This window comes from Heloderma suspectum, chromosome 13 (assembly GCF_057233095.1).
Source record: "Heloderma suspectum isolate Gila_16-S chromosome 13, 16-S_ref, whole genome shotgun sequence".
Classification (NCBI taxonomy): Eukaryota; Metazoa; Chordata; class Lepidosauria; order Squamata; family Helodermatidae; genus Heloderma; species Heloderma suspectum.
In genome coordinates, this window is record NC_139470.1 from 14,755,510 (window position 1) to 14,780,591 (window position 25,082).

General features: G+C 43.8%; 2 protein-coding genes across 6 annotated transcripts in view; one reads left to right on the top strand and one right to left on the bottom strand.

Moving 5' to 3' along the window:
• Nucleotides 1–25,082, top strand: part of CHFR (checkpoint with forkhead and ring finger domains) — a 91,622-nt gene that overhangs the window by 31,972 nt on the left and 34,568 nt on the right. For 4 of the 5 annotated variants that reach the window (XM_084820147.1, XM_084820150.1, XM_084820149.1 and 1 more), the window contains 2 exons: nt 1,470–1,542; nt 3,528–8,081. In XM_084820147.1, the coding sequence (XP_084676273.1) occupies nt 1,470–1,542; nt 3,528–3,570 (116 nt within the window). In that variant the 3' untranslated portion in view covers nt 3,571–8,081. Of the gene's footprint in view, nt 1–1,469; nt 1,543–3,527; nt 8,082–25,082 lie in introns of those variants that run through there. The other variant, XR_014785778.1, reaches the window with a different exon arrangement.
• Nucleotides 13,072–25,082, bottom strand: part of LOC146336070 (uncharacterized) — a 60,576-nt gene continuing 48,565 nt past the window's right edge. The window contains exons 6-7 of the mRNA XM_084820146.1: nt 18,120–18,365; nt 13,072–16,402 (exon numbers count right to left, since the gene is read on the bottom strand). Coding sequence (XP_084676272.1) covers nt 15,647–16,402; nt 18,120–18,365 — 1,002 coding nt within the window. The 3' untranslated portion in view covers nt 13,072–15,646. The remainder of the gene's footprint in view (nt 16,403–18,119; nt 18,366–25,082) is intronic.

The following is a 25,082-nucleotide window of genomic DNA, read 5'->3' on the forward strand; positions in this document are numbered from 1 at the left end:
CTGGTCCTACCTACGGGGCTGATTTCAGAGAGTAACACTGGGTGACTCTTCCTCGGCCCCTTAGCAATTGAGCTATGGGGTTCCACAGGGTACCATCTTGTCCCCAGTATTATTTAACATCTATATGAAGCCGCTGGGAGTGGTCATTAGGGGATTTGGAGCCAAGTGCCATCAGTATGCTGATGACACACAGCTTTATCTCCCTGTGACATCTGAATCAGGAGAGGCTGTGGAAGTCCTGGACCAGTGCCTGAACTCAGTAATGGGCTGGATGAGGGCCAATAAACTGAAGCTGAATCCTGGCAAGACGGAAGCCCTGTGGGCAAGTGGTTCCTGAGTCTGGGAGATAGGTGCATTGCCTGTTCTGGATGGGGTTGCACTCCCTCTGAAAGATCAGATCCGTAGTCTGGGGGTACTCCTAGATCTGTCATTGTCACTGGAGGTCCAAGTGGGTGCTGCGGCTCTGAGTGCCTTTTACCAGCTTCAGCTGGTTCGCCAACTACAGCCTCTCCTGGACAGGGATAGCTTGGCTACAGTGGTCCAGGCAGTAGTAACCTCAAGATTGGATTACTGCAATGCGCTCTATGTGGGGCTGCCCTTAAGGCTGCTCTGGAAGCTGGAGCTAGTGCAGAACGCAGCAGCTCAGCTGTTGTTGGGAGCTGCCCCTCCCAGCGTGTAACTCCTTTGCTGAGAGAACTGCACTGACTGCCTATTCGCTACCAGCCCACGTTTAAGGTTTTAGTACAAGTGTACAAAGCCCTAAACAACTTGGGACCAGGATATCTGAGAGAGCACCTTCTCCCTTATCAACCTGCCTGGTCACTGAGGTCATTGGAGGGCTTGCTCCTGGTGGTTCCACATGGACCTGTGGCCTGATTAGAGTCTACCAGGAGAAGAGCCTTCAGCATGGTGGCCCCCTTTCTTTGGAATTCCCTGCCCCTGGAGGTCAGGCAGGCACCAACACTGTGTGGTTTCTGGTGCCTCCTGAAAACAGCCCTGTTCCAGGGGGCATTCCTTAATGGACCAGTTACGGTTTTATTGCCACTGTGTTTTAAACAAGTATAATTTTAATGTGCCGTTTTCATCTTCTTATTCTTTTATTGTTTTCTTTCTTGTGTTCACCGCTCCAAAATCTGTCCTAGATATGGAGCGGTATATAAATATTGTAAATAAATAAAGAATATATAATATAATATAGTTATAATATAATATAAATATGTTCCATCAGCTGTGGCTTGGCATCCACTATGATAGCATGAAGTACCTATAATATAAAATACACACATTTTGTTTGGTCCTCCAGTTGATAATCTAGTTACATGGCCCTCAGTGTCACATAATTGCCCACTTCTTACTTTAGAATGACTAATGCAAGTCTCAGCTATGCTGATTGGTTAATCCCCCCTCCAATCTCCATTAACTTCTAGTTAATCTCAGTGCTGCATCAAATATGCATTTGTTTGTTACAGTGGCTGTCACGTCTCGTCCTGATTGCTATTGGGGACGCAACTGCCGGACTCAGGTCAAAGCACACCATGCTATGTGAGTTGTCCCCCACCCCCTTTGGAACTTCTCTTTAGGAACTTAAAACTATCTGCATTTCATGCTCAGAGCAATGGTTCCCCAGGGAAGAAGTAAATAAAACTCTTTGCAGATGAAGAGAGATACTAGAATATTTTTCTCCCATGAAAACAATACTAACAATACTCAAACACTGGAATAATATGCTCTATACATCTAGCCCCAGTCAATAATCTGGGGCTAGATCCAACATTCTGGATCAGTTGATGTTTCTGAGCACTCTTCAAAGACAGCCCCACATAGGTCTTGCATATAGTCCTGGTTTGTGCATAACGCTAACCCATGATAGGTTATTGAATTCTGGGTTGTTATGTATGAATGCAGCTGCTTTCACACAAACCGTGGTTTGTTAACCACAAACAACCCAGAATGAGAACACGTGGTTTGTTGGGTTGAGAACTAAACCATGGGTTGTCCAGAACTGTGGGTTGTTAATGAGTTGATTCACCAGGCTACAGAGGCAGTGGGCAAGAGTAGCCGAAAAATACCAGCCACTCTATATCCCAGCACTACAGCACTGCAAAGGCATTTGGAATACAGGGAGTGAGGAGGAGGGAAACAAACAATCCAGGGATTGAGAAAACAAACTGTGGTTTATTCAATTGTCTGCCAGACAAACCCTTGTATGGCAACAAACCAGTGTTATATGTGAACCGGGCCATAATGTTCAAAGCAGCGAATGGTTTTGAATATAGTACATAATATAGTACATAGTGTTTCCACATTTTAGGCTTTGACTTTTCACGGGGATTGATTTGTGCAAGCACTGCCATGTAATGTGGGGTGTAGTCTTAACAGCGGCAGGTCACCCTGAGCATATTAAGAATATGGAACGTCCCAAAAACGTGTCAAGAAGCTATAAATGAGGTCATCATTGTACATGGGGTGGTATTATTACTACAGCTTTGTATTTAATAACTTGGTTGGTAGCCACAGATGACCGAGAATTTCATGCAGGCGAGCAAGCGGGCTGGCAGAAGAAGGGACAGAGCTCTCCATCCCTCCTTCGTCTCTCTGCTTCTTTTCCATTTTGGCTGTGAAAGGTTAATGCGTCCCACAGCTCTGTCTATCCTTCACTAGCCTGTTTGGTAGATTTTTTTTTTTTTTACTCACATGCCAATGAGCTAGTAACCCACATTTTCTTGCTGGCTGCAAAGTAGGGTGCTTCCCTTCCTCTGTGGCCAGCATGTCAACACAAGCTACTAGCCTTTTAGCAGGCTGGTAAAAAAATATTGCAGGCTGGTCATTTTTGAAGGCTTATTTTCAAGGCTGTATTTTGTTTATGATTATTAACTTAAATTCAAAATTCAGTACCATGAGAGTTATTTTAAAAAGTTGTAGCACTTGCGATTACAAAGATGTAAGCACAACTTTAAATAAGATCTCTGAAGAAGGAGTAAAGGAGTTGAATAGGCCTTCCAGTGTTCCTGGGTAGCTTCTTGATGCTTTCCAGAAAAGGAAAAGCAGAATGCATTATGCTAAATAAGAACATATATGTAAAATATGTTCAATTTCTATAAAGCATACAGGTTTCAATCTTCAGCCTAGAGTTTGGGGTGTTTTTTTAGTGCAACTCAGTGCAATATATATATTCTAAAACATAAAACCAAAATAATCTACTTTAATCAGTGGATCAACTTGCTTCATCTTCCCCAACCCAGTGCCCTCCACATGTTTTGGATTTGAACTCCCATCAGCCCCAGCTATCTTGAATGGTAGAAGTTGGCACCCAAAATATCTGGAGAGCACCAGTTTGGGAAAGGATGAACTATCTGCCTGGTGCAAGTCTTTGGGGGGGGAGGGGGGAGTTAGCGTATGAATGGTATTTGAGGTTTGTTTTTAAATCATCACATTAAGTTATGCCAATTTTTGAGGTCTTTCATATTATCTCCTATGAAAAACTTAATGTTCTGTGCTTTGCTTTTTCTGTTTTGTTGTTGTTCCAGGAAGTTCAATCACATTTGTGAACAAACACGATTCAAAAACTGAAGGTGCTTTGGGCATTTAACTGGTCTGAATACTTGCAGCCTGTGAGAAGGAAGGGGAGAATTAAACCTGAACTGCTGAATCTCCAGTAATCATTTCGTTGTTCCCTCAAGGCAGGGAGCTGGTAACTCTTTTCATCAGGTACCCTGATGTGATGTTTTTAATCTGTAAAGTTTTGCAGCTTATGAGCAGGGCAGAAGTTCTGTTTTCTGTTGCTGAATTCTCTCTGAGGAAGAAAAAGCAATTCATTCATGTTTAACCTGCCCGTTTCATCATATTTTTGACTTATGACATCATCAGTGGATGGAAAGGTACTAATGGCATTGAGTAAAGTAAGGGGATTAACACTGTGGTGGAAACTGGGCGACTCTGTATGTTAAAATAAATTGAGAGCTATTGTTTGTGGAATAAACTGTGCAGTGGACCTACCAGTGAGGGGCAGCAAGATGCAAAAAATTGCTAGGTGAGATATAAGCTCTTCCTTGTCTCATAGACTGGCGACGCTGCTCATCCGCTCCACCTGATTTGTACAACGCAGAACCCTTTGGGCTATGTCTCTGTGGGTCTTCCTAAGGGGGTTGGTTGCAAGACCCTGGTCCCCCACCAATCAACCTGTCTGTCAAAAGATAATTGCTGGGTTCAGCATGGCCTATCCAGTTGTTCCTGACACTTCCTGTTGCCCTGCCATTCCCAGCAACGCTTTTCACGCTCCTGACAGGGTGATATGATGTCCAGTTAGTGCAATCGGGATGTACCCCTTTTATTGGTGGTGGGATAAATTAGGGCACTCTTTTTCTTTAGTCGGAGCTTTTTGCTTTCCTAGATTCCCCATGGCCCTGCTCCCTTCAATATCCATTAGATGTGTTTGCTCTGGGGACTAAGGGCAAGAGCTAAACTGTCCATCCTCTTTTGATATCAGTTGTACTTGGGGCAGTTTCCACACTATATCCTCTGAAGAACCAGGCTCCATTGTACCCCGGGGCCGTCTTTTACAAAGAAAATGTGTTAATGCAATCCATATTTTTACAAGCCATTAAGGGAAAAGTTGTGGTCTTAATTAAGAGGAACTCCATATTTTGATTAACAATTATTTTCTCCCACTCATTGCCCAGTTACACTGGAAACCCCTTTTCTTTTTTTGCTTCGCCAGACAATAAAGCAATCTCAAGGTTGTTGCGGATGGAATGGGCACATTCCAATAAAAGCCAAGCACTTTTAGATGCCATTGCTATCAATAGGACTTAAATATTCTTGTCTTCGATTGTATCTGCCCATACTCTTACATTAATGAGCTTCCTCTCATTAAACAAAGGAGCGGGGGGCGGGGGTTTGTCTCCGCTCCTATACTTAGCATGTTGGCTAACCACGACAGAATCACCTTTTATATCAATTTTTGTAAGCTGTCCTTTTAACTTTAGAATTAGATAACACAAATAGCAGCACAAGCAATTTGCTAAATGGGAAATTGTCTTTGAAATGAACTGTGCACTGGGTATATTTCTGCTTTATTAGTTGAAGTGCAGATTGTAAAACAAAAGACCAAGGCAGCCTTGAAGGGATGGGGTGTAGAATAAGTTGCCTTCACCCCTCCCCCCTGGAATTAATTTTGTGGCTAAATTAGCAATATCACTGTTCAGCAATGCACTAAATACATTTTTACAACATAGACTACTTTAAAAAAAACCACACATGCTGGCAGATTTAATACCTTGCCTGTATCCTTGTCTTCCTTTGCCGTAATAACGGGCACAGTGCAGCCCATTAAGTAAGTGCTTAAACCTCTCCTGTTTAAAACCAGTGGAATTTAATAGTGCTGGGTATGATCCAGCCAAAGTTATTAATTCAAACTGCATTACATTTTTAGATATGGGGATGACTCGGGAGAATGCTCCCATACCCCAAGGTAGTAATGTGGGAACTGATCCAAAGAGGAAACCAACAGGCTAACCTAGGATGTAATGCCAATTATAGTGTACTTTAAGGATGGGGTTGAAGGATTGGTCACTTTAATCCTACAAACTTCATTCTTCCACTCCTGGCTTTAAAAATGCAGAGCTTCCAAAGTGTGATGGTGTAGCTCGTTTACTGACTACGTCCAATAGGCTCTAGTGAGCCCGATAGAAAATGATTTACTTTTTAAAACGAACAGCTAAGTGGCTGCACACTCACTATATTCATAGACTACTGAGTGCACTTAAACCTTGATGCAATCCACAGCGGAGCACTCTGGACTTCATCTGAAACATGGCTCAGTTCAATTAAATCTGGCCTCACAATCAGAATTGATTCATGCTTCCTGTTGGTTAGCGGTGTGGGGGCCTTTTCCTTGTATCTACTTCCCATGCCACTCTAGTAATGTTGAAATGGAGGAAACATGTGGGAAGAACCATACAAATGCCATGTCAGTCCACCTCAATTTGGCCTCTGATGCGTGCATGGTTCTTCCCAGGTAAATCCACCCCCTACATATTTCCTCCATTGCAGTCTGGGAAGCAGCCACGGGAAAGTGACTTCCGTGTCACTATCGGTAAGTGTGAATCAGAGTCTGGAGTCCCTGTGTGATGCCAAGCTGTGCTCTTCATAATACATGGTGAAGTCACTTCCTGAAAGAATGTTAACCGTGTGCTGCAGGGGCTGGAAAGACCAAAGGGTAATACTGCGCTATGTGAGAACTGTTACCTTTTGAGGAAACCAGAATTGCTGCTGGATTTCCTGCTATAAGGGAAAAAAGCAAAGACGTGTCAGGCATCCTCAGAACAGTACAATGTTTAAGTTCATTACAGCTGTCGCCATGTGACATCATAGCCCAAACTCAGGCCATTCTCTAGACATTACACTTAAATAACTATGGTTGGTGTGCTGGACCACGAATCTAGCAACTGTATTCAAACAGGGCTGAAAACAGTTTGCTCCCATGTGAATAGAATGTCATTTGAATAGCTTTTGTCTCCGTGCATACATTTGTTTAATTCAGTCCTTGCTTAAACAGGTTCCTCAATGCTAATGTTAGTAACCTCATCATCTAAACCTTACATAGGAAAATGATAGATAGGCAAATATACAATATTATAAAGTAATCTCATAACACACAGATATACATTGGTGTTCCCATATCATTTCATTTGACAGTGTGGAAGTCAATCTTGAACATCTTGGTTTGGAAGTAAGGGCAATTTTTTTATACAGTTGACATAATCCAAGTTGGTAATGGTGTTTCAATTGATGACTTCCATGTCTGAATGCTTCCCCCATATCAGAGACTAACAAGTCAGAGAGTAGGGTTTAGCCAAGTCTTCCAGAAATGCTCGTTCGTGCCAGAGTATTCAACCATGCAACCCTCTTCCTGTAGCCCAGAGTGGTACACTCCAGGAAAGTTTTTACCACTTTATCCTCTTGGTCATGTCAACTGCCCCAATGAAAGCAGAGGTTTTCTGTTGCGCTCAGGCCACTTAGCATCTTGTGCTAAACCCATTCTGTGGCAACAAGATTCATTATAACAGCAAGACAGAACAGCTCAAGTAGCAGGTTCAAGATTAATGTGCTAGTTACTGACATTTGGGGAGGTGAGCATGTGCTGTGGAGGACAAACAGGGTGTGTGTGCATTAAACTTCCATCTGTAAAGGTATGGCGTTTGGCTTTAAAATGCCTCTTACGCTCTACAAAATAAATATTATGGAATGGCCTGTTTTCTAGTTAAATGTTTGCACAAAAATAGCTGATCTGGAATAATCCTTGAACTTTGCAAAACAGAAAAGGTACATTCAGTTTCATTCTAACACTGCTAACTGCATTCTGGTTTTTTTTTAGTTTTTAAAGTTTTGGAAAACAGCTTAAATGCATGCAGCTATTGTATCCTCTCAGGCAGACCATTCCCCACTGCTTGGTTTGTTTTCATCTCAGGCAGTGCATGCAAGCAATTTTTTTGCATATATAGAAAAAGGAGCCCTTTACACATTGCACATTGCCTCACAATCCCTGTTCCTGTTTCCTGCATACTGGATTGGCTTCCAGCAGAGACTTTCTGCTTTATTGGTGCACAGGTTGAAATTTTATGGGCAGATCAAAATTAAAAGTTGTGCTTTATACTTTGCTTGTAATGTTTCATACCGGACGCATATGTGCTTGTTCTGTGCACCTCAATACCATCTTATGATGAGCAAAAGGAAATCTGAAACAATCAGCTCTACGGCACATCAAAAACTACCTGAACATTGGAGGGCTGTGGATTTCCTTTGATGCCACCCTCCTCCTTTATAAAAGACTAAATCTACTTTTCTATGCATTAGGAGATTGAAGTAGTGCAATGGAATGAAAAGGTGTTCTTTTTCTTGTGCATTTGTTGTACCTTTTTTAAAAGAGTGAAAAATAGTAATTTTACCAGTTTTGGTGGGGCTGAATCAACCTTTAAACTTTTAATGTGCTCTTTAAGTGATGAAGAGCTCCATTCTTCATGAGTATTACATACTCTAATATGTTTTAGTCCTTTTTAAAAAAAAAAAAAGTATGGTTTGACCAGGTGATATTTAGTTAACGTGATAACTTCATAAAATTGATGTTTAAAAACTGTACATTGTTTGGCATATTTTAACCTCTCTAAAGTGCAGGCTTCCCTCCCACTCCCCCACCCCTCCCCACCAAAAAGAGAGAGAGAGAGAGAGAGAGAAACTGGGAGTTGGAGATGTCTGTTTTTAGAATAGGTGTTGAGGAAAACATTGAGGATTATGATATTGGTGAATAAGGCCTAGTCACCTTCTCTGGGATTTTCTTCTGTAAAGAAGGTGGCACATCGTTCTTCCGACTTTTGGGGGGCGGGGGTGGAATTTCAAGGATTAAAAGGATTACTCATGGAAACTGCTTCCTTCTTCATTTTGCTGTGATATTCTCTTTTGGCTTGATTTCTACGCCATTAAACACACCCACATTTTGCCTTTAGAATCCATTATGCAATTTAAGCAAATATATCAACCTGCATCATTGTTTGCACAACGGTGTATTTGATTTCCAATCAAAGTGTACTTTTATGGCAGAGAAGGGGTGAAGGCAACAGAACCAGGCGTTGGCATCCACTGAGACCTGCATCCTAATATGGGGGGGTGGGGGTGGGGGCTGGCTCTTGCTCAGTGGTGAAAGCCCTGCTTTGCATGCAGAAGGTTCCAAGTTCAATCCCAAGCGCCTCCAAATAGGTTTGGAAAAAACCCTGCCTGAAACTCTGGAGAGCTGCCATCAGTCAGTGTTGACAATACCAGGCTAGATGGACCAATAGTCTGACAATATATGGCATTTCCTATGAGACGGGATAGGGATGTGCATATGATAACGAACTCATTGTGAACACTGAATGGGCTGGAAATTAAGGCAGCTTCCCGTTCTCTTCTGAAGTAAGTGAGAATCTGCATTCCCAGATACTCCATGGAATCCGGCGGCCTGTGGCAAACCGGTTTTGTGGGATCGGTTCCAGCTTCTTCCTCCTGATGAAGTGGACAAGGTGCTTTCATCTGTAAGGCCAACCACCTGCTTACTTGATCCTTGCCCATCTTGGCTCATTATGAGCTGCAGAGAGAGACTGGGTGAGGGGATCAAGGCGGTGGTGAACGCCTCCCTTGAGGAGGGAGTGATGCCATCAGCCCTCAAGGAGGCAGTGATAAGACCGCTCTTAAAGAAGCCCTCCTTGGATCCTCAAGTTCTGAACAACTTTCGCCCAGTCTCAAATCTGCCATTTTTGGGCAAGGTGATTGAGCGGGTGGTGGCGGTGCAGTTGAAGGCACACTTGGAAGAAACTGATTATCTAGACCCATTTCAGTCGGGCTTCAGGCCTGGGCATGGGACAGAAACGGCCTTGGTCGCCTTGGTGGATGATATGAGGAGGGCTCTGGATAGGGGTGAATGCTCCTTCCTTGTTCTCCTCGACCTCTCAGCGGCTTTTGATACCGTTGACCACGGTATCCTCCTGGACCGCCTGGAGGGGTTGGGCATTGGAAACACTGTATTGCGGTGGTTCCAGTCCTTCCTCTCTGGCAGGTACCAGAGGGTAGCACTGGGAGAGGAGGTTTCGGACCCGTGGCCACTTACTTGTGGGGTGCCACAGGGTTCCATCCTCTCCCCGATGCTATTTAACATCTATGTGAAGCCACTGGGGGCTATCATCAGGAGGTTTGGGGTGCAGTGTCATCAATATGCGGATGACACTCAGCTCTACCTCTCATTCAAATCTTCACCAAGGTTGGCCGTAGAATCCCTGTCCAAATGTCTGGAGACGGTGAGTGGCTGGATGGGGAGGAATAAGCTGAAGCTCAACCCTGACAAGACCGAGGTACTTTTGGTGGGAGACAAGAGGAAGCTGGGGGATGTTGACCTGGTGTTGAATGGGGTACAGCTACCCTTGAAAGACCAGGTCCGCAGCCTGGGGGTCATTTTGGACTCCCAGCTGTCCATGGAGGCTCAGGTGTCAGCTGTGAGCCGGACAGCGCTGTATCAACTCCATCTGATACGGCGGCTGCGCCCCTACCTTCCCGACCATCTGCTCCCATCGGTAGTACATGCCCTGGTCTCCTCTCGTTTAGACTACTGTAATGCGCTCTACGTGGGGTTACCCTTGAAGACGGTTCGGAAACTGCAGCTGGTACAGAACGCGGCGGCTCGCCTGATTAAAGGCAGCCGCCGGCGAGATCACATCACTCCAGTGCTGAAGGAGTTGCACTGGTTACCAGTTGTTTTCCGGGCCAAATTCAAGGTGTTGGTTTTGACCTTTAAAACCCTATATGGTTCCGGCCCAGCCTATCTTAAGGAGCGCCTCCAGCAACACCAGACAGGCCGCTTAACAAGATCAGCCTCGGATGGCCTTCTCTCTGTCCCATCAGCCAGGACAGCTAGACTGGTGGGGACGAGGGAGAGGGCCTTCTCTGTGGTGGCCCCCACTCTGTGGAACTCCCTCCCTAGGGAACTCCGTCATGCCCCCTCTTTAATGAGCTTCCATCGTGCATTAAAAACGTGGTTGTTCAGGCAGGCATTTGGGGTGGGTTAGGGTATTTTTTTTAAAAAAAAATTATGGTAAAATTTTATTGTTTTAAATTGTTTATGGTGGGTTGTACATCGCCCAGAGTGGCTGGGTGACCAGTCAGATGGGCGATTAATAAATTTAATAAATAAATAAATAAATAAATCACTGCACAATGTTCTCCTTTGGAGTAAAGCCAATATCTTTTCCTGTTCAGGTAAGGTAGGTTTGAATTGAACCAGATACTGTTGCCTGAGACATAAACTAGCAGCATTGAATGTTCTTTTTCTGTGTGAGTATCCTTACATTAATTATTTTTTAAAGGGAAAACCTTGTTTCTCTTGGCCAATGGCAATTTAGTGTGCAACTGTGTTGGAAGGTGGTGGACTGTCCTTCGTTAAAGGTTTTTAAGGAAGCTGTATAGGATACCCTGGACCTATCAGGGAAGCTGTAATACTGGATTTCCTGCATTGGCAGGGGGCTGGACTGGATGACCTTTGGGGTCCCTTCTAACTCTTATGATTCTATGGCCTAAATGGCTAAGCAGTCAGCTTGCATATTTCCACAAGGGAAGGATTTCTGCCCCTTTATCAAAGCTCTGAAGTTCCCATCCTATACAGCAGGCCTGGTCTTCCATCACTGTGATGGAGAAGTTGCTCCTGTGGGACGTCCATCTGCCTTGCACAATTCTTAAAGTAAGAGGGCCTAGATGTCAGAAATCACCAATCCTAAATGCCTTGTTCATAAGAAGAGCCATGCTGGATTACATCAAGGGTCTTTCTAGTCCAGGATTTTGTTCACACAGTGGCCAGCCAGCTGCCCATAGGAAACCCACAAGCAGGACGCAAGTGCAACAGCACCCTCCCAGTTGTGTTCCCCAGCAACGGGTGGACATAGCCATACTGCCTCTGACACTGGAGGCAGCATATAGCCATCAGGACTAGTAGCCATTCTCTAGGAATTGTCCAAACTCCAATGTACTATATCAGAGACGGGGATGGAAAAAATAAGGACCATGTATGTTCAACATAAATGTACGCTATGAGTACTGGGTACAGAATTCAGTACTGTTAAAGCCTCATATTAACAGGTTGTGCTTTTTTAAGGTTTCTAGTCCTTATTGTTGTGAAGATAGGCTTGAAAGTATGTGAACAATGTCTGCTGTAATCTCAGAAGCTGAAAGGTGAAAAAATATTTCCAGTGCTCAAGGAGCAGAGCTTCGATGCCCTGCATAGCTCATTGTCCCTATGCCTTGATAATGCAAAGTGAATTACATGTAACAGGGAAATGTTCATAATTTATACAGGCTGTAGAATTTGGGTTTAGATTTTGCAGGTTTGAAGAAATACTGAAAACTGCTTCAGCTGAGGCAGCTTTATAAATGCTGGACAGTGGCTACAGCTGTTCTTCCTATCCCAACCAGTAATCACTTAAGGATTTCCAGATGTTTGGGGCTGATTTTTATCTTTATTTTTCAAAGTGAAATCTACACCAACAGACCTCATCTCCTCTGCATTCGCCATGCAGCTGTAGTTTATGAAATTTTGATACGACAGTAAAAAACAAACAAAAAATCAAGACCAAATAAATTCCTTGGTTTCTTTTAAACAGCGTTTTGCAGAGCCATAAAATATTAAACTAGTCTCTCTCATCACTGGTTTGCAAAACAAATGAACAAAAAGCAGGGGCAGGGGGGAAGCTAGAACTTGCTTGTTCTCCCTGAAGACTAACGGATGCTATCCAGCAATCATGAAGATTAAGGTGATACATGAAAATAAGTTTCCAGTTCAAAGGCACTGTAAATGCTGCTCATACTTCCTCTGCTATGACTAAACCCAGTGCTCATATTTCTATATAGAGACCACGTTTAATTTAAAACAACACATGCACACACAGCCTCTCGACAACTGCTATCAATACTCTTAAGATAGAGCAGATGGAAGCTTAAAGAACAGGTGAAACCATAAATTAGTCTGGGCAAAATCAGGGATAAGTATTTTAGGAGCCAGACTTTAGACTCCAAGGCAGAGCTAAAAAGAAATCACTCCATTTGATAGGGAGGGCTAGATGTTTTCCATTTCTCCACTGCACCTGTTTTGCAATAGATATGTGGAAGCCTTCCTTGTGTTTAAGTTAGATGCAATCACGGATTTTCTTGAAAAAGAGATCCCTTCCATCCATGCTTAAGTAACCCATACATTTCTTACCAGTTTACCATCAGGAGACAATGTAAAATACTGAAGGGGCTATGAAATGCAATCAAACTTTAGTTTGCACTTAAAATGCATACTCTTCATTTATAATCAGAATTTCACAACCGGTGGAGGCAGCAAAGTCTTTCCTATTTAGATTTTGTGGGTAGATTGGCCTGCTGGCAATAGAAAAGCATTACTTGCTCATGGAAGGGAAATGGCTGAACAAGCATTGAGCATTTTTCAGCATTAAATAGCTGGATTTGATGTTAAAAACCAACACAGTAGAAACATAATGTTCGTCACATGCCAAAAATAGTTCCAGGGTGCAACTTTTTAATGGCACACGTACACTAAAGCATAAACTGACCCAACCTTGTAAATAAGTGCACAAAAGTTAGTAGCCTGCAAAAATGTTTACTAGCTTGCTTGGGGCAGGCTGGCAGAGGAGGAATAAAGGGCCTATGTCGTCTTTGCCAGTCCACTTTATTTCCATGGTGGGTACAGAGGAGGGGGCTTCCTGCCTCTGAATGCCAACTTGGTTCCTATGCTGAATTTAGAAGAAGGATGGAGTGCTCTCTTTCTCCTCCCTCCATCTTGCTCATGAGCCTACATGGAATTCCTTGTTGCCTATGGCTACAGGTTAGTGCTTAAATACATTACCTGAGTTGAATTATCAGGGTTTCCCTCTCATGGAATGCTTGGAACCTTGAAAGAACTATTTTTGAGAGGGCCATGGCTTTCTAAACAAAGCATGCCCAATCATCCTCAACAGTACATTTCCTAGGGTTCCAAAAAGCCTTGACAAATCAGTTTAAGGGTGTAAATCACTAGACCAAGTGATAGAGACACAGGTACAAGTCATATGAAAGATATGATAATGGAAGAAGGCAGACTTTAACATTTGCAGGAGGCAAACAGAAAAACATGCAACATCTCTGGTGATTTATTTTCCGGGATGAAAAAATGTGTGCGTGTACATGCATTTTTTATTACAGCAGTGCAAAGCTTGGTTCTAGTCAAACCCATCGTAAGGATTGGTTCATGATTTGCACACCAGGTAGTTTTGCCATGCTGACATTTGCAGAAGTAAAAATGTGAAATGAAGATGTATGAATGGGTGCCAGTTGGGATTTTCCATGTCTCCCCCTGCCCTTTTTTAATTAAATGTTTATCCACTCTTTATGGTGATTGTAACAGTAAACCCCAGGGTGAATGTGGGCATCTCTACACCAGCCTAAAATCCTGCATTTAAAACTAGGCTTTCTGCTTCCATTTTAATTGCAGGAACACAACTCCCTTTTTCACCTGCTTCCTTTCCCCCCTCCCCTTTTCCCCTCCTTCTCCCTGTATCCAAGCCTTCCATTATCTTTCATTGAACTCACTCCTCTTCTTGCCACTTTTCCTCTTTTCACGGAGGGAATTCAAGCGGGAACACAGTGGGGTAATTTGATAGCTCATTATCTGCTATCTATTATTTATTTGTTTATTGCCTTTATACCCTGCCTTTTTTCCTCTTGCAAGGAACCCAAGGCGGCTTACATTCTCCTCCTCCTCTCCATTTTATCCTCACAACAACAACCCTGTGAGGTGGGCTGAGAGTCAGTGACTGACCCAAAGTCACCCAGTGAGCTTCCATGGCTGAGTGGGGACTAGAACCTGGATCTCCCAGCTCCTAGTCCAACACTCTTGCCACTACACCACACTGGCTCTTTATTTAAAAACGGAACAAAGGGCATTTAGTGCAGGAGACGCCCTAGAGGTTCACGGCGTCATGTAACAAGCCCGCATACTTCTGTGAGGGAGCAATCTCAATTGCGGGATAAAAGCTCTGTGTGAAGAAAGCCTGTGTTGAAAGTGTGCGTCACAAAAGGCATGGGACAACCTTTGGAACTTTTTATTGCTACGGTAAAAACAGGACATGTCCACTGTGAACCACTCCTAAGAATAGTTAGCTGGGTTTGGTAAAAATTTCAGTTCCTTGCAATGGGGATTCTTTGAGCAATGTGCGAAGATGGTGTATGTTTCTCCAAAGCGTGTATTCCTATTTCCAAAGCATTAAAATTATTGGGTTGCTGGAACTCTTCCCAGCTGTTCATAAGTGCTGCACGCTCAGAAGGTCCTCCTAGCCTAAATGGCAGAGCTCGAGTGAAGAAGCTAGTCCACTACAGGATATAGGAAAGAAACCATCCCCTTATGATGGAGTCCTTAAGAATAGCAGGACTGTTGTCTCCAAGAAAACTCTGTCAAACTTAACCCTCTCAAATCTGATGTAGTTTTATGCCCAAATGCAGTGGAAATCAACCAAGGATTGCTGTGCATTTTGTTTTGTGCTCATGTAGCTAACTGTTGACCTCTTTGTAGTTTATTTTTGTTAAACGCAGTTCTAAATTCCGTCTGTCGCCACCTCACTGTGCAGCCACAGTGAAACTTCAGTAAGAAATTGTGTGATTGTCCCCAACTGTGGCAAGAATTTGGTTGATCTTGTGCAAAGTATTATGTCCAAAACAGCATGTCTCTTTTCACTGCAAGTTTGACTATTTGCTTCCTGGTAGGGCATCAGAACAGAAAGCGCCTCCCTATTCAAACATCACTTTAAGAAAGCCCGCCGTCTTTTTCAGAGGATCCAGTTGGGTGGTCTCCATAAGCCAACACAAAGCTCTGTGCACTACAGCTTTTGCCATGGTCATTAGATGTGATTTCGTTAGAGAGGTGGCAGTGCAACTTAGTGCAACTTCACACATAATTACGCCCATAAACAGAGTCGGCTCACGCTCCACCTCTCTGTGCAGTACAACTTTTATTCTATCTCAAAGGAACATTTGCCTTTATTGCTTCCATCTCCACTAGCCTGAACATTCGGGGTCTGTTTGGGTACCATATTTGGGAGAGTTATTGGACTGAGGTTTGACACAACCTGTGAAAGGCTAAGGAATCAACATTCTGATGATCATTGGTAGTGTCCGTGTCTGAATCAGGCACATAGTATTGAGCTTTGTAAGCACTGCAGTCCTTCAAGGAATCTTGGTATGAACTGGGGTACTCTCCCCAAAGATCCGGGTCTGCCCTGATGCTGGTGGGCCCAACCAAGCCTTCTCCTTGGACAGCCAGGCGCATCGGCTGTTCATCCACCACGCCCATTCCTAGGTTATGGGCAGCCACACTGGGCTCGGATAAAGCATCCCTGCATTGATTCATGTGCTCTGCTAAAACCAAAGGCTTCTGGTCATCCCCGTCTTCAGAAATAACAAAAGCAGGTTTGGGCTTGTCCATTTCCAGAGAGAGAGCCTTGGATTTTGAGCTACCGGTGTTGTTGCTTTTGAGTTGGATGGGACCTTCAGGGGGGTCTTCTACTGGGCTGTTGACTGGTGATCTAACACCCACATGCTTGGAATGATCAGGGAACCTCGGCCGCTTGCCATCGGGAGAGCTTGTTACAAATCCAAAGTAAGGGTTTCCAAATCGGGATCTCTTCAAGTTGCAGCTGCTGCTCAGCTTGCACTGCTTCTGTGCTGAATGCGTCAGAGGGTAAGATGCAGAACTGGCCGATGAGTCCGAGTAAGCCAGTTCAGTGACTCCCTCTATTTCTGCAGATGAAGTTACTTTTCGAGGAACTGCGCTCTGGCTTCTCACTGATGTAGAAAAGCCCTGCCAGGAACAATTGTAACATCAACTCTGATAAGCAGATCTTAGAGAATAACAAGGAGAACTTCCTTGAAGCACTTGTAAATGAAGAAAGGATTATTTTGCTCAATTTCCTCACTGTCTTACTTTCTTTCCTTTTTGTACAAGTTGCCTCCTGTCCCCATGATTTAAAGTCAACACATACAGGGGAGGGGGGAATATGCATGTACATATGGAAAGGAGTGCTCTGAAGGTAAGGAAGCACGGTGGTCAGCTCAATAGCTCCCCCACCTTTTGAAGTGAGCTGCTAAATGAGCCTTCCCCAACCTGCCGCCCTCCAGATATGTTGGACTACAACTTCCATAATTCCCAGCCAGCATGGCCAATGGCATCCTCTGGAGAACACATAGGTTGGGGAATGCTGTTCTAAACTGCTTCCAAAGGAAGTGCAGTGGGTGGCTACTAAGGAGAGGGCCTTTTCACTGGTGGCACCCAAGTTGTGCAGTGAGCTCCCCAGAGAGGCTCACCTGGCGCTAGCCAGAAGCTAATGGAGCTATCCAAGGTTCTGTACCTACTGTGGGGATAGGGTTCAGTGTCATGGATAGCTCCTTTAGAGTTCTGGAGGTTTCTGACTAAAACCCAGAATGGATTCACAGCCCCACTGAAATCAGAGCCACCAGCCTCTACTGCCTGGCATCTACATTGTGTTCTTTTTGGTGCCAGGTGAAGACCTTATTTTCCCCAGCATTTTAGTCTTTCACTTTCTGTTGTCTTAAATCTGTTACTGTATTTTAAATCTTTGTAGTGCTGCTAGGTTTTATTTTGGTTTTTATTTTTAATTTTCTACTGTAGCTTGAAGCTTTTAGATTATTGTGTTGCGCTTCATGGTTTTAATTGTTATGAATCGCCCAAAGAGCTTCAGCTACTGGGCAGTATAAAAGTGTAATAAATAAATTAAAATTAAAATAAACAGTAGGGCTGCAGTGGTAGTTTTGAAACTCCTGGAAGCCAAAGGGTGGGATTCAATTGGATCACCAGTGCTCATATGGGCAGTTTGTGGCGCTCCAGATGTTTTGGCCTACAGCTCCCATCATCCTTCACCACTGACTATGCTGGCTAGGGCAGAAATCGCTTACACCCTTTACTGTTGCTTTCTCCTAATGTGCAAAGCAGCCTTCTTAGATTTTTCTTTTAGGTAACCATTTTTTAATGTTCATCATAAAAAAAGAAAGCATACACAACCCCAGATCATATTTTGTAGATAACATCCAGCACAGAGAATACATTAAAGAAAACCCCTATACGATGTTTAGTAATTGATAGACATCTGCATAGAATTCAGATACAATTCAATGGACCCCCCCAAAAAATCTCCAATTGTGCAAATAAACATCCCCCCCCCCCATAGTCCTTTATACTGTATTGTTTTACCACCACCACCTGGCAGGCATTTTGCAACCAGTCTTCTACGGTGGGTATATTTTGCTTCTTCCAGTTCTTGCAGCAAAACGCAGGTTGCGATAAGCCAATAATTTACTCAACGTCTATGCTCTTTTTAAAAAATATGGCCTGGATAATCCCAATAACATGTTTGCAATCTTCTTGATTCTTATGAGTATGTAGATATGAAAGCCCTAACAGGGAAACATTCAAGATCCAAAGTAGTGGGGTCAACTTTGAAACCTGGCAAGTCTGCAAAAGATGCATTTAATTTCCCTGAAGGGCCTTTGCAAATACTTACCCCGCTGTTCACCAGCTTGGTGAAAGGACTGTTACTAGTCCAGCTGCACCATTTTTTCTGCAGCTGGGGTAATGGAGCCAGTAAGTCATGAAAAGTGCGTGCTCTCCTTGTCTGTTGTGTCGGGCAATGGCTCTCTGTCTGTGCCAACCCTTTCTCCGCAGCCCTGATGCCTGATTCCGTTTGATCAGCTGCCAGACACTCAGAAACTGAACCCGGACTTGTGATGCTTCTCTTTAGTTTTTTGTCCTAAAAATGCAGATGACAGTTAAAAATGAATGTATCACATATGGCATTGCATTCAAGTAGCTAGTGAATGTGGATTCGAACACAGCCTCTATTCTTTACGAATAATAGAGAAGGCTGCAGAGCTGTTTCCTCTAAAATTTTGAAAAAATATCCTTCATTCAAATGTAGAGGAAAGGCCTATCCATATAAATTGTATGCACAGACACAGAGGCCTGGTGTTGTCTGAACCCAGGACATTTTCCACAGGGTGGCTTGTTAACCATGCAGTGTGGCATATTTTTCACAAACAAGCCATCTTGAGAACCAATGGGATGTGTTTGGGGTTGTTCAGGGTGGTTAACAAGCCACACTGTGTGGCTAACAAGCCACCCTGCAGAAAATATCTTGGATTCAGACAACGCGCTAACCCATGGTTCAGCAAATAACCCGCAGTTCAACATCAACCCACATTCAACCACCTAGTGTGGGTTAGCATGTTGTGTGTACACCCCACTGTTTCAGACAGGTTTCTAGTATTGCAGGTTAATGTAAATATTGCCTCTCTAAACGTACTCCTGCCTGACTCCAGTACTCCAGAATAGTTAAGTATTCTGGCTTAACTATACAGCTGATACAGGTTTTCTACACCTCTCTTTTTAATGAAATCTGCAAATTCATCAAAAGGCGGGGGGGGGGGAATGCATGCACGCACAGTGGTGGTTACAGGCCCGGACAAGCCCCAGAAGTATTAATAACATGATGTTGTCAACAGAGAAACCCAGTGTTAGTAGATTAACTTTCCTGATAAAAACATACACTGCAACGGCTTCTCTTTACTAGGAACAGTTCCTATTTCCTGGCCCCTGGCACTGGTAAATCGTCCCGTTTTATCTCTATCTTTGTCTTTTGGGGGTGCCTTATTAGCTTGTTGTTAATGCGAGTTAGTAATGAGGGGAGACCTTGGGCGGGCCCCTCCCAGGTCAGTTGTTGGGGAGGCTTACTTGGTGGCAAGCAGTGGGAGACAGTAGCAGCAGGGAGCAGGAGCGCCCCAAGCTGGTCTAGCTGCCATTTAAATTTTCCCACAATGCCCCAGACCAATGTACATTGGGGATATTGTGGGAAATTAAAATGGCGGCGAGACACAGCCACCCAGTGTTGGTTGGACTGCCAGGCTGGGAAAAAAAATGTAAAGGGGGCCCAAGGACTTTCATCAGTGGTGGGTCCTTGCCAGGGAACTGTGGCCCTAGCAGCTGCCCAAGGATGCCAGTTGCTGACCCCAAACTGAGCATAGGGGCAAAACAAGTATGTTCCTGTTGTAATCTGTGAAATGTTGCAGGGCATGCTAAAAGTTCCCAGCGTTATCAGAGTTTAGACAAGTTGGCCAACTGCTGTGTCTCAGAAAAATGATCTAGATAATCTATTTTTTTGCAAATCCGCTTAGAGTTTCACAGTTTCTAGACAAGCATTTCAAGTGAGCCCCACGATTCTGGGATCTTTATTTACTGTCAAGCCTCAACATTTCACACCTATGTAAACATTGGAGTAATGTCCTGAATAATGACAGAAAAGAAAGAAGGAAAAAAGAACGACTACAGCCACTAAATGGAAAAAACGTAATTATTTGCTCAGGGCTGACCTGATTTAGTCTGGTGAGCAAATTCTGCTGACAGGGAGAATCAGATAATTTATTTCAATATTCTCCCAAATGATAAAGATTTTGCCTAATTTAATACTGTCTTTTGGACAATAGATTTGGGAGGGGACTTTAAGGAAGCATGGGATTAAACAATGTGCTTCCCTTTGCTGTAACAAGTAAGTCCTCAAAACTATGATATGCACCAGTCCATGCTTTCACCTTCACCTGCATTTACTGAGAGGGGTGGAGGTAGTGGGATGGGGCACCTTTGGCAACCCAAGCAAGATGTGGGAATAGACCAGTTTATTGGGATCTTCTTGCCCCTGGGGCAGCCATAGCAGGCACTTCCTGCCCCTCCACTCCCAGTAAACCAGACAAATTGCAAGCCAGTTGCAATCTTCTCGGGTGGGGGAGAAAGGTGATAAGAGCTGAAGCCTGCCTTCAAATCATCAGGGGTGGACAACTTGTGGTCCTCCAGATGTTTTGTCCTCAACTCTCATCAGCCCTCACAATTGGGTATGCTGGCTAGGTCTGATGGAAGTTGCAGGCCAAAACATCTGGAGGGCCACAAATTGCCCACCCATAAGTTAAACCAATAAAGAAAGGTACAAGAAATTACTATCTAGTTGAACATACCATTTTTCATCCCCCCGCCCTCATTTCATGTAAAGAGGGTTAGCTTTTATAATGGTAGTTTTATTCAGAGGGCATTGTAGCCTTATGGTGTCTTTTAATCATCTGTTTACTTACAAATGTATAGGGACAAAGGAAACAAGCGCACACAATTTAGACACAAGATCAGTTCTGTGCCCTAAAATCTAGATAATTTCACCGCCATCTGAATAACTACTGTTCTGCCAACCTTGCTCATATAAAACCTAGACGTGGATAAAATTGGTTTCAGACTGGGTGTGACTGACATTCCTGATACTTGGAACAGCTAATTGTCCATTGTTTTCCATCAATTATTATGCCATGCCAAAAGCTAGAGCTTTTCTAGACAAGACATTTGTTGTGTGCTTGTCATTCATCACTCATGGTTATTTACAAGAGCTTTAGACAAAGTTGTCAACATCCAGTTTCACTTCCAGTTTTTAAAAGCAACTTTGGGGGTGGGGGGTTGGAGATGGGAAAATCCAGTATTATTTGTGAAAGTGAAACAAAGCGCTAGTCCCCACTTGTGTAGTTGTGTAATTCGGCATATCACAGCACCACCTAGAGGTTATGCAGTGGAAAGTACAGAAAGGCAGGAAATGAAAATAATCCATGTAGAGCTCTGATCTTAATTCTGCAACAAAACCAGAAGTAGACATTGTGGATTAAACAGCCTCGTCTAGAAAAGCTCCTAAAGGGAGAGCCACTTCAGATAATAAAACAGCCATGACTTTGGACAACACAATTCAGTCAATCATAAGATGATGCAACATCTTGTCCAAGAACAAAATTGGCTTTCTAGTCCAATGTCATTAGGTAGTTGGCCCATAGGAACCCTGTAGACAGTCGTCCCCCCTTCATGGATCACTGCCTTGTTGTGGCGAACGGGCTTGCGTAACTCAGTGAAGCCATAAGCTATGCTGTGCAGGGCCACCCAAGATGGACAGGTCATGGCAGGGAGTTCTGACAAAATGTGGTCCACTGGAGAAGGAAATGGCAACCCACTCCAGTATTCTTGCCAAGAAAACCCCATGGAATGTATCACAAGGCTAAAAGATATGACACCGGAAGATGAGCCCCTCAAGTCGGAAGGTGTCCAATATGCTACTGGGGAAGACCAGAGGGAATTTCCAAGTAGCGCCAGAAAGAGTGAAGCGGCTGGGCCAAACCCGAAAGGACACTCAGCTGTGGATGTGTCTAGTGGTGAAAAGAAAATCCGATGCTGTAAAGAACAATATTGTTTAGGAACCTGGAATGTAAGATCAATGAATCAAGGTAAGCTGGACGTGGTTAAACATGAGATGGCAAGATTGAACATCGACATCTTGGGAATCAGCGAACTAAAAGGGACAGGCATGGGCGAATTTAATTCAGGTGACTGTGGGCAAGAATCCCTTAGAAGAAATGAAGTAGCACTCATAGTCAACCAAAGGGTAGGAAAAGCAGTCCTGGGGTACAATCTTAAAAACAATAGAATGATCTCAGTACAAATCCAAGGCAAACCATTCAACATCACAGTAATTCAAGTAAATGCCCCAACCACTGAGGCCGAAGAAGCTGAGGTTGATCGGTTCTAGGAAGACCTCCAACACCTTCTAGAACTAACACCAAAAAAAGATGTCCTCTTCATCATAGGGGATTGGAATGCTAAATTAGGAAGTCAAGAAATAACCAGGATAACAGGCGAGCATGGCCTTGGTGTACAAAATGAAGCAGGACAAAGGCTGATAGAGTTTTGCCAAGAGAACACGCTGATCATAGCAAACACTCTTTTCCAACAGCACAAGAGGCGACTCTACACATGGACATCACCAGATGGTCAATATCGAAATCAGATTGATTATGTCCTTTGCAGCCAGAGATAGAGAAGCTCTATACAGTCAGTAAAAACAAGACCTGGAGCTGACTGTGGCTCAGATCATGAGCTGCTTCTTGCAAAATTTCAGCTTAAATTGAAGAATGTAGGGAAAACCACTAAACCATTCAGGTATGACTTAAATCATATCCCTTATGAATATACAGTGGAGGTGAGGAATAGATTTCAGCGATTAGACCTGATAGACAGAGTGCCTGAGGAACTATGGACGGAGGTCCGTAACATTGTTCAGGAGGCAGCAATTCAATCCATCCCAAAGAAAAAGAAATGCAAGAAAGCAAAGTGGCTGTCTGATGAGGCTTTACAAGTAGCTGAGGAAAGAAGGGAAGTGAAAAGCAGGGGAGAAAGGGGAAGTTATATCCAAGTGAATACAGAGTTCCAGAGAATAGCAAGGAGAGACAATAAGGCCTTCTTAAATGAACAATGCAAAGAAATGGACGAAAACAACAGAATGGGAAAGACTAGAGATCTCGTCAAGAAAATCGGAGATCTCAAGGGAATGTTTTGTGCAAAGACGGGCATGATAAAGGACAAAGAAGGCAGGGACCTCACAGAAGCAGATGAGATTAAGAAGAGGTGGAAAGAATACACAGAAGAACTATACAGGAAAGATCTTAATGTCCCCGATAGCCATGAGAGTGTGGTCACTGAACTTGAGCCAGACATCCTACAGAGTGAAGTCAAGTGGGCCTTAGGAAGCATTACTCACAACAAAGCTAGCGGAGATGACAGCATTCCAGCTGAGCTATTTAAGATCCTAAAAGATGATGCTGTTAAAGTGCTGCATTCAATATGCCAACAAATTTGGAACACTCAACAGTGGCCACAAGATTGGAAAAGGTCAGTTTACATTCCAATTCCAAAGAAGGGCAACGCCAAAGAGTGTTCAAACTACCATACAATTGCGCTCATTTCACATGCCAGCAAGGTTACGCTCAAAATCCTACAAGCTAGGCTTCAGCAGTATGTGAACCGAGAACTACCGGAAGTACAAGCTGGGTTCCGAAGAGGCAGAGGAACTAGAGATCAAATCGCCAACTTTCGCTGGATCATGGAGAAAGCAAGAGAATTCCAGAAAAAACGTCTATTTCTGCTTCATTGACTACGCTAAAGCCTTTGATTGTGTGGATCACAACAAACTGTGGGAAATTCTGAAAGAGATGGGGGTACCAGACCACCTTACCTGTCTCCTGAGAAACCTGTACGAGGGTCAAGAAGCAACGGTAAGAACCAGACATGGAACAACCGAGTGGTTCAAAATTGGGAAAGGAGTACGACAAGGCTGCATATTGTCGCCCTACTTATTTAACTTATATGCAGAGTATATCATGAGAAATGCTGGGTTGGATTAATCACAGGTCAGAATTAAGATTGCCAGGAGGATTATCAACAACCTCAGATATGCAGATGATACCACCCTAATGGCAGAAAGCGAAGAAGATCTAAAGAGTCTCTTGTTGAGGGTGAAAGAGGAGAGTGCAAAAGCTGGTTTGAAACTCAACATTAAAAAAATGAAGATCATGGCATCTGGCCCCATCACTTCCTGGCATATGGAAGGGGAAGAAATGGAAGCAGTGACAGATTTTATTTTCTTGGGCTCCAAGATCACCGCAGACGGTGACTGTAGCCATGAAATTAAAAGACGCTTGCTCTTGGGAGGAAAGCTATGGCACACCTAGACAGCATAGTAAGAAGCAGAGACATCACCTTGCCGACAAAGGTCCACATAATCAAAGCTATGTTCTTCCCAGTAGTAACGTATGGCTGTGAGAGCTGGACTATAAGGAAGGCTGAGCGCCGAAGAATTGATGCGTTCGAACTGTGGTGCTGGAGAAGACTCTTACGAGTCCCCTGGACTGCAAGGAGGTCAAATCAGTCCATCCTAAAGGAAATCAACCCTGAGTGCTCATTGGAAGGACAGATACTGAAGCTGAAGCTCAAATATTTTGGCCACCTAATGCGAAGAGAAACGTCACTGGAAAAGACCCTGATGCTGGGAAAGACTGAAGGCAAAAGGAGAAGGGGACGGCAGAGGATGAGATGGCTAGATAGCATCACTGATGCCATGAATATGGACTTGAGCACGCTCCGGGAGACAGCGCAGGACAGGAAGGCCTGGCGTGCTATGGTCCATGGGGTCACGAAGAGTCGGACATGACTGAATGACTGAACAAGATAGTCGTCCATTGGACTCTGACCAGTCAACTAATGGCTAGTTTGCCAATGTTCAGAGCCATTGTACAGATGAAATCAGTGGGTCGCATATTCTTCTAAAGTCCAGAAAAGGAAAAGAATTAACCTGCTCTACATTGGTAGGATACCCTTATTTCAAAATGGCCATTGCACCTCGCATTACAAGTCCTGGGAAAATTTAAAGGACTCAGTATATGGAACTTCATAACCAGTGATGCAGTATTGGGGGAACACCAGGAAACACACTCCAGGGACTGTTTCAGACCAGGTGCTCATGGCGTCATCTGTCAGAGCGCCAGGTAATTGATGGACCTTCCTTGCTCTGTCAAGTGAATGAAGGAATAATGAGGCTTCTAAGTTTTATTATGGTTTGTGACAG